The sequence below is a fragment of the Uncinocarpus reesii genome, genomic scaffold, assembly GCF_000003515.1.
Source record: "Uncinocarpus reesii 1704 scaffold_2 genomic scaffold, whole genome shotgun sequence".
NCBI classification, from domain to species: Eukaryota; Fungi; Ascomycota; class Eurotiomycetes; order Onygenales; family Onygenaceae; genus Uncinocarpus; species Uncinocarpus reesii.
The window spans coordinates 1209581-1219182 of NW_003052499.1; the positions used below are offsets into that span (position 1 = coordinate 1209581).

Below are 9602 nucleotides of genomic sequence, written 5' to 3' on the forward strand. Positions count from 1 at the left end.
TTCCGCTCGCTTCAAACGCAAGGCGCCCATTGGTGAGCAGGCCCTGTGCTAGTTCTTTGCGTGCAGGGTTGGTGCTTGACTGAAAATATATGCCCGCACTGCTCCACTTGCTGGACGCAGGTTGACAAAGCCCATTTTTGTTGCTGGTTCTCCCGCATCCCAAATGTCCCTATCTCCCGGAACAAGGTGAATGTGGTTGAGGCCTGTAAACCTTGTGAAGAAGAATTACTATCATAACTACTCGTGTTGCCATCCGGTCTCCAGTTTCACCGTCATCCATCATATTGTTTCGCACGATCCCCTAACCTAGGACTGCGCCGATGGACGCTGATTGTCTTTCCGCCGTCCCAGCACAAGCCTTCCCGCTGCACGCTAAGTCAATAGTCTTGCCTATCATTTCCGATTGGCACCAAACCTTTGACTGCTAACTTCAAATGACTGGCATTTCGACAACTTTCCCCCTGATCTGGGCTATAACCACCATCTCCTGGGGATGACCATGCCCCCTTCTCTAGACTCACCAGGCGCCTTCTCGGTTTCGTCAGTCGGGCGATCGTCAGTTACCGCCGCGACTTCGATTCAGTCGAGAGACTCGCTCAGGAGTCTACAATCCCAAAAATTCTCCTATCCTCGGTCGCCTGGAAGCCCTGGCTTCGCGTCGTCTCCCATCCGCAGGAAACCGCTTCCTCCACATGTCGCTCCTTTGACGAGCAAGACCGGCGATTCTCAGTCGCCCCTCGCTTCTTCTACTATTACCACCGCCTCTTTCTCTTCCGCCGCCATAATCAACTCCGCAAACAAGACAACTTCGCCAATATATCCGCCAGCAGAACCGTTTACTGTGAGAGACCTTGACAAGTTAGTGCTCTTACCTATGCTCCTTGAACCCCATCTCTATCATCACAGAGGCGCTGACTCGTTCGCGGTTGTAAGCAGGTTCCCCCACGGTCAGACCCCTCTACATACGCCCCACGGCTCCCTAGGAGTCTTTCCAATACCAGAAGTTTCCAACACCAGAGCCGTCAATGTCTCCTCCCTGGAAAATCCCGTACATACTCGTCTTGCTAGCCAGCCGGTAATACCAACCAGCAACCAAGATCCTGCTATACGGCAGGAGAAAGACCACAAAAGATCTGTTACGATGGCGCTACATCCGCCTTCAAATCGGCCGCCTCCTTTACGAATCGATCTGAACTCTCGCACGATGTCATCCGGTTCCAACGATTATAATAAACAACTCCCCAAAACCCCAGGCAACAGGATAACTTCATTTTTTGGTTGGAAAAATGCCACCTCTCCTGGAACCGAATCAAACAGCACGGAAATATCCGATTCCATTCTATCGCCGATGCCATCCCCGATGATTGCATCTACCCAGCCGTCTGCTCAATCATCACGATTCCCGTCGCGGGATTCATTTGCCGCTCCGTCTCCTAAACTTCCGCCGTACAGAGCACAGACGATGCCTGTTGACCACGCCGTAACCTCGAAGCTGGCAGAATTGGAAACCGAACTCCGGGAGATCAGCTGCGAACTGGCAGGTTCAATACGGCGAGAGATGGAATTGGAGGACTTGGTCGAACGATTGCAGATTGAAATGAACCTGCCGGATGCAAACCATCGGGGCAGTGACTATTTCTCCGATTCGGGCTACGGTTCCGTAAAATACGCCCTAAGTGACGCAGGCATATCCAGGACGGAAGATATTGAAAAAATGAAACGTTCATTAGAGCAGGAACGAGCTCAGCTAAAAGTTGATTTGTCTCAGAAAGTCCAAGAAGAGAGGTCCCGTAGACAAGTTGCTGAGTCTCACGTACAGATTTTAGAAGGTCAAGTGAACCAGGTATGAAAGTCCCGTTGTGTATCCCTTACTAGTGTGACGGGTTCTAACAGCTTGTTATTGCACAGCTCCGGCGGGAGAAAGTGGATGCCTCAAACGCAGCCGCCAGAGCAAAGGAGCTTGAAGCTGCTCTAGAGGATACGCGTCGACGGTTGACCGAAGAAAGACAGTTAAAAGACAATTTTGAAGACCTGCTCACCGCGATGAGAGTTGAATTAGAGCAAAATCGAAATGAACGAGATCAGCTTGAAGCTCGCATGCAGCAAGAGATCCAGGTTCTTCGAAATGAGAATTCCCTCCTAAGTCAAAGCCGGAAGATGACTGCCGAGATTCAGCCCGTTCAATCTCGTTTCAATTCTATAGCCGAAGAAGATGGAGAGCCGCCTGCAAGAATGGCTGGACTCTCAAGGTCGAATTCTCTTGCGCGAATTCCGCCAAGCCGACCAACTGGGTTGTCAAGGTCTGGATCCCTATCCCGCCCGAGCTCTATAATTGGTAAAGACCGCGAGTTCCGAGAATCATTGGCAGATAAAGTGAAAGATGTTGAAATGCAACGGGACGCTCTTCATCAAACAGTTAAGAGCCTGCTTGAGTGGCAAGCGTACCAGGCGAAAGCACACGAAAAACGTGTCCGAATACTGGAAGCGGAAATAAACCGCAACAGGCAATCGGACACACCCCGAAGACGAGGATATGAACGGGAGGTCGGAACGTTAAGAGAAGAAATCAATATCCTAAGACGTCGTGCAGACGACGCCTTGGAGCAAAAATGGCAATGCGAAAAAGGCCTAGCCGGTTTAAAAATGGACCTTGATCGAGCAGAGCAAGAGACGAGCTCATTACGGGCACTTCTGCTCGAGCATGCTGTCAATCCTGCGGACCATGGTCTAGCTGACGATCTAACCGACTTCCAGGCCACAGCAAAATCTCTCGAAGAAGCATATAATCAACTACGGTTGAGTAGCCACGAGCGTTCACTCTCTGCCAAAGAGTCTGGGGCAGAAGACGACCTAATAAGCCAAGTACTCCAGCAAGTTGCTATGAATAGCGCACTCCGCAACAGACTTGCCCAGGCTATCGGTCGAGGGGAACAGGAACAGAAAGCTTCAGCTGAAAGGATCAATGATATGCAAACTAAACTCAAATTCCTTGAGGACACTTTGGTACTTGCACAACAGCAGTCCGAGGACGAAATGGCAAAACACGAACAGGAAATCTCAGTTCTAAAAGAGAACCATAACGCGCAACTGTTCCGCGCGAGAAATGGAATACGCAGTCCTGCGTTGTTGTCCCCTCTGCTTCCGACCTCGCCATTCTCCGGTCCGCGATCCCCGCGCCTCCAGGTCACTACCAGCGGGCCTGGTATCGCGTTAAATCAAGCTGTGCATGTTGCAGACCTTGAAGTGAAAGTCAAGGAACTTGAAAAGGCTTTGCGTGATGCGGATAAAGAAATGGAGCAGGTTGTGGGCAAAATGAACAAGGCGCAGATTGAAGTTTTTGAACTTCAAACTGATAGGTTGGTTACTTTCGTTTTCTTTGACATAACCCCTCGAGCATTCTATCAACGCTGTATACCGCAGGCTGATGTCTAACTTTTCGCTTTCAACAGAGACGAAGCGCTTCGCCAAACAAGGAAACTTCAGGCCCAAATTCTCGAGCAAATCAACAACCGCGACGCTTGATCATTCCCTAACTCCTTATCTGTAGCCTATGATGATATGAACGTTGACGTTTACCATAACTGCCGCATGCGAAACCCGAATTTCCTCGTCACTCGAAAAACTACTCTTTTACCCAATAATCAGCGAACCCTTTCATCATTTTTTAGTTCGACGATTTCGACTAATCGCCCCATCCTCAATTTCGCCTTTCGTTTAATCCAGGCAAATATTCTTTTCTAATTTATGTCAAACATGCTTGGCATAACCGTTCAGGTGTTAATCCATGCCAACTGCTGAACAGCCTATTAATTTTAAGCCACTTCCCCATCCGTGGGGCTTTCCTACTGGCTGGAGTGAGGGCTCACATTCTCATGTACAATAATACTGGGTTTATGGTTGCATTTTCTCTGATTTCTTTTCTACTTACAACATATTGTTCAGAGCTGGGTTTTGTTTGGTGACATTTTTATGCATCAGTGGAGTTTGATACCAGGATTGGTATGATCCTACAGACACCTGGATTGTGTCCCACCTTATTTTATTCACTCTAGGGCTATGGACCCTACTTTTGTATTGTACATTTTTTTTCTCTGATCAGGCTCTGTTTTACTTTTGAGCTTCATTCTGAATTGTTCGCTAGATGACAGACGCTTGAATGGCCAGTGCCTAACTGCAAAGCGAGTTGAGTTTTACTTCATTTATGTCCAAAAGGCTGTTCTTCTTCAAGCCTTCGGGATAGATTGATGATTATTGCCTGCCTGCATTGAGATCTGTGGTTCATCTCGACCACGCAGAATTATCAGATGGAATCAAAGTTATCAGATGATCTTAGCGTGAAACCTAAACTCAACCTAACAACATCCAACATCAACTGCCTTCAGTGGTGACCTTTCTTGCCGCGAAAACACCGGCTTAATATTCCAAATACTTCTCCCAAATCTATTTGCTTGCAGTCAACATGCATGCAGCCTTTGTAGCGGGCAGTGTTGCCGGGGAACGAGATCCTTCTTCATTCTCGGCTGACTCTTGGGCGAGAGTGGTGTCAAGTCCTTGTTGGGGCCAAGGTGTGAAGTGGAACCCCCCCGCGGAACTTTTTCTGCATTATCTGATCCGATTCTCGTACCGGGGATGGAAGCATTGCTCTCTCTCCCTCTTTTCCTTCTTTTCCTGCAGTGCTTCTTTCATTAGTTCATTCCTAGATTCTTCTTCTCCGGGGATTACAGTGCCGCAAGCGCAAAACGTTCCAAAATTTTCACAAAAAAACTACCTCTAGGTTACAGCCTTGTGTCAAGTCTTCCGGGCTCAAGAAATTGACGGCTTTCAGGGTGGTAGCCGGTCTGACACCAGGGCTGTGAGCATTTTGGATTCACGTCGACAGGCTGTTTCTTGCGCGCCCTTTTTTACGGTTGATATTCTAGTGAAAATGCTAGATTCTTGAAGTACTCTCGACCTTCGCTATACGTTTCTAGTCCTATAAGCTCCTTGCCCTAGAACAGCTCCAGACTCGGCCTGCTCCTCGAGTTTTCCTCGTGAAAAAGACATGCGCACAATTCCCTTATTCATTGCGCTTTTCGCCGGCGTATCTAATGCAGATAACATCCCGGAGTCTGCCCGTTGTGTGATTTCCATTGCGGAGGCCCTGTCTCGTCTCCGATTTGCTGGCTCCGTTAATTCTCCTTATATAGTCGATGTCTGCGTGAATCCACTTCGTACCTACTCACTTTACGCTGGTGCAAAGGTATACTGCGCCCCTTTTGAAATTCAAGAAGGGTTGCGCGTTTTGGATGGTGATTGCGAAAGACAAGGCTTGAAACGGGTGCCATACAAGAATGTGGAGCCACAGCTGACTGATGAATATATTGCTGGGTTGAGGATGGTGGAGTTTGGGGAGGTGAATAAAGGGATACAGCTGCTTGAACCGGTTCTTATTTCAAACGATTATTTTTGGAGGGCGTTTAGGACGAACGTAAGGACTACATACACCACTTGTTGGGCACTGATTTAAGGCTGCTAATTTATAGAGAGCTTGGGCTTTTGAAACTTGGGCGCATCATGCATTTGGGTTAGTTTATCTTTATCTCTCTTATATGACTATCTTCTTCTGCTTTCGTCCTAACATCGGTCACAGAAATGCGTCATACTGGTTCTGGGGTATTGTTTTATTTTGCGGCATCCTCAATCGTTTATATGAATATTTCTCAGCGGAGGGATTATCTCCTTGGACATTTTATGACCCAGAAGGACAACAATTATCAAAGCGAAATTCCCGACATTTTCCTTTGATTTTTGTCAATATCCGCCATTGGATCAGAGTCTATTTGATACTTCCTCCCGTTATTGGAAACTATCGTCAGCGACTCCTTTACTGGTGCACGATTCCCACTCGCATCGAGGCTCTCGTGATTGTTTCCTTTTATCTTCTGAGCATGGTTCTCACAATTGTTGGGTACGATGTCTTCAGAGGAAATCTTTAGTAAGTGGACTTGTCCTTTTTTTCCCGCGCTTTCCATTTTGGTCAAGCAGAGAAGCCGATCTGACACATGATGCACTTTAGCTGGGACGACATTTCCACCCAAGTGTGGCGTTATCTTTCTGATAGAACAGGGATAATGTCCTATGCCAACCTTGTGCTCTTATGGTTATTTGGGGGGAGAAACAATCCTTTCCTCTGGGCAACGGGCTGGAGCTTTGGGACATTTAACCTGTTTCACCGTGCTGTTGCAAGAGTTGCTACAATACAAGCAATTATCCATTCTGTAGGATATACCGTGCTAACTTTACGAGGTAAGATTCGACCTTTTCTACTGAAGATCTGACAGAGCTGAAAGCGTATCCTTTAAGATGGATCGTATTTAGCCTATTGGCCATCCGCCTGGTGGTATATGGGTGCAGTTGTAGGTGCATGCGCTAACCTTAATGTGCCCTATGGGCCTTGCGCCGTTGATTTCCGCTAACAATTCCCTTTAGGGAACAATCGGAATGGGTCTTCTTCTTGGATTCTCATCCATCTGGCTTCGACGCAACTATTACGAGGTTTTCCTTCTTGTCCATATCTCCCTCTCAGCGGTAGTCCTCGTTGGTTTGTTCATGTAAGCATCTATTGTTTCTTATGCACGTCTTAGTGACAACCACGCTAATATCAAGAAATAGTCACACAAGCGTGTTTACTGGTGGATACGATAGGTATCTTTGGCCAGTAGTGATTGTTTGGCTATTAGACAGAATTGTCCGCATCATCAGATTGATATATTGCAATCTCTATATCCGGCAAAACGGCGAGGCGCTTCTCAGTTCCAAAGGTACAGCGTCCTACGATAGCGCCTCCAAACTCATCCGGCTTGAAATAACCCCGGGATCTGGAGCTTTAGCTCCGCGTCCTGGCCAGTTTTACTATATATACCAACCGCTGAGATGGAGAGGTTATGAAAGTCATCCATTCACAGTCGGAAGTTGGTCGCAGATTACGGACAATAAGGGATTTAGCGGGGCTGAGATTGTTCATTCTGAAGAAAGAAAAAGTGGATATCCAGCCAAATACACCCTTGTTTTCTGGATTCGGCCCTTTGACGGGTGGACGCGCAGGCTCCGATCACAGTGCATACACTCTGAAGGGAACAAAATCGAAACTACATTTCTACTTGAAGGGCCGTACGGTACTTCGATCCCGTTATATAATTTCGAGAATGTTGTCTTGATAGCTGGCGGAGCTGGCTTTGCAGGAGTATGGCCGCATATAGAGGACCACATGAGGCGCTCTCAGTCGCTCGATTCGCAACAAACACATGTTGGAGTTCATTCGCCAGCAGCTCCGTTGGTACGAACGAAAAGTATAACATTGGTCCTCGCCTCCCGGCAATCTGGACTTTTCAACGAGCTCCTCGAAACCGAAACGGTTTGCCGACTGAGTAAATTGGGCGTTAAAATAGAATTCTACTCGACTTCTCGCTCTACAAACTCTTCAACAAATATCCAGGAACCGGACGAGAACACCCGGCTACTTTTAGAAGAGAACGAGACTCTCTCTGGACAACATGCCCCTACGTTCATACCAATCAAGCATGGCCGTCCAAATATCAGGAAGATATTAAATCAGGCCTTGTGTAACTCTTGCGAAACTGAGGCGGGCTCATCGAATACTAATATGCGAGCTGCAGTGCTAGTTTGTGGACCTGCGGCGATGTCAGATGAGACAAGAATCGCAGTTCGCGAATTGCTACAAAAGGAGCGGAGAGGAATTGAATATTATGAAGAAGCGTTCAATTGGTAGTTAAAAAGCTGCTAGTTATGTTTTACACTCTAGCCCGATCAGTTATGTAGTAGACCAGATATCACATAGTTTAGATACTTAAAAATCTATCATATAATCATCCAATTACCTATTGGGAGTCGACTGTAGGTATGGACTCGTGGAGTGGTCCGACTACAAACTCTAGTTTTCATTGCAGCTTTTTCCATCATAAAAAAAGAAGGGGAGTAGGAAAACAAAAATGCATCGGCCGGGAATCGAACCCGGGGCCCGTCGATGGCAACGACGGATTTTACCACTAAACCACCAATGCTGGAATGTGTTCTCTTATTTACCTGGATTTTCCGTCCGCTATATAAGGAGCAGTCTCCCAAAACAAGCTTGACTGGTGAACTAACTAAGACCTTGGCATTTTCAGTCTGTTTACCATTGTGGTCGTGTCAACACAATTATAACATCTATACAGAGTACACAGAGATTTCTTTGTCAGTGATACAATAGACTTTTTTCTTATTGCTGTGATCCAGCTTCTCATGATAAAACTGGTCAGATTATTTACTCAGCTGTTTCTGTGACTCCTTGGCTTGCAATCGGCAATCCGCGTCTTTGCATCCATTGTGATTGGTATAAAATCCAGTTAACAACGTATATGTGATATAAATGCAGGAATGGAGCTCATTGAAGGTTAGCGCAGCCTACTTGCGTCTTTAAGAAACAATTCCATACCGAGCTAACCTCCTGTGTCCATATTAGAATACCTCATCCCTGTCTTGAACACCATACTCCAGGGCATTCCGCCCTCTCTGTATCTCCAGCTAGCTTCCTACGTCACCGCAGCCAATGACTATTTTAACACACTTCGATTCGCGTATGCCGAACCGTACATCATCACTCCTATAAACACCCTCCTCAACTCCCCGCCCGATCTCTACTCAATCCTGATCCTTTTCATCATTCTCGTGATCTCGCTTAAAGTCCTGGATTACGCACGGCGGGTCATAACGTTTTGGATCATTCTTTTCTTCCGGTTGGTATTCTGGGGCTCGATCCTAGGTGGCGGGTATTATGTGTATACGGTTGGATGGGGGAAGGCATCACAAGATGCAGCTTGGATTCTGGGCTTGCTCGAGGGGTTTATACAGCGGGTGTTAGCCGAGAATGATGCTTCTGGGAAAAGTGGAAGTCGGTCTCGATATAACTCTGCAGGGAGGGGGCGGAGATAGACACATACGTATGGGATGAGAGGGAAAACTTTGTCCCTAATCAGAACGGGCAAAATTGGATCATTAAAGCAGTTGCATCGATGCTTGGACAAATCATGTCGAAGTATCGGGACATGCCTGCTATTGGCACGGTTGTATTATTTAACGGTACATTTTCAGTTTATGAGACATTTCGTGATTCTGCTCCGTGCAGTGCGACAACCTCCTGCAGCAATATCTAGCTATCATCACCAATCATCCTTATCCTCTGCTATCCATTTATGTATCATGGTGGGAAGCGGGGGTGTATATGGTGGCCGCTATCAACGAAAAGAGCTTTTCAACCTTTCGTATGATCTAGCCACTGAGGTATTATCGGACACGAATTTGGAGTTCGACCTCTTCCTTTAGTTTTGGAGTTATCTAGAAGTTGTGAATAGACGGACGCAATACTCTCACTCCAAGTCATATTCTTGCTCGTCGGCTGGTTCTCTCGGTTCCTGGGCCTCATGAAATTGAATAGCATCATCAATATAGCTGAGAATTCCTGCAACACTATCCTCGTTCTGTGCGTCCAGCTTCAAGAAGGATACCATGCTAAAGTCATCAATCAGCTGCGCGACGGCGTGATTCAACCGTTAAAGGATCCGCCG

The 9602-nt window shown here is 46.9% G+C and overlaps 3 protein-coding genes and 1 non-coding gene across 4 annotated transcripts; 3 read left to right on the forward strand and 1 right to left on the reverse strand.

Annotated features, from left to right (window-relative positions):
• Positions 1-499: 499 nt before the first annotated feature.
• On the forward strand, positions 500-3522 carry UREG_03395 (uncharacterized protein; the record flags this gene model as incomplete). The annotated part of the gene is made up of 4 exons (XM_002543832.1): positions 500-858; positions 937-1843; positions 1909-3356; positions 3450-3522. 4 exons carry the CDS (start codon positions 500-502, stop codon positions 3520-3522), a joined length of 2787 nt encoding a protein of 928 aa, XP_002543878.1.
• A 2430-nt stretch (positions 3523-5952) lies between these two features.
• On the forward strand, positions 5953-7768 carry UREG_03396 (uncharacterized protein; the record flags this gene model as incomplete). The annotated part of the gene is made up of 4 exons (XM_002543833.1): positions 5953-5974; positions 6291-6379; positions 6469-6590; positions 6652-7768. 4 exons carry the CDS (start codon positions 5953-5955, stop codon positions 7766-7768), a joined length of 1350 nt encoding a protein of 449 aa, XP_002543879.1.
• Positions 7769-7989: 221 nt separating this feature from the next.
• On the reverse strand, positions 7990-8060 carry UREG_07982. Its single transcript has one exon. It is a non-coding gene; the product is annotated as a tRNA-Gly (tRNA).
• A 355-nt stretch (positions 8061-8415) lies between these two features.
• Positions 8416-8970, forward strand: UREG_03397 (uncharacterized protein; the record flags this gene model as incomplete). The annotated part of the gene is made up of 2 exons (XM_002543834.1): positions 8416-8431; positions 8501-8970. 2 exons carry the CDS (start codon positions 8416-8418, stop codon positions 8968-8970), a joined length of 486 nt encoding a protein of 161 aa, XP_002543880.1.
• Positions 8971-9602: the final 632 nt, after the last annotated feature.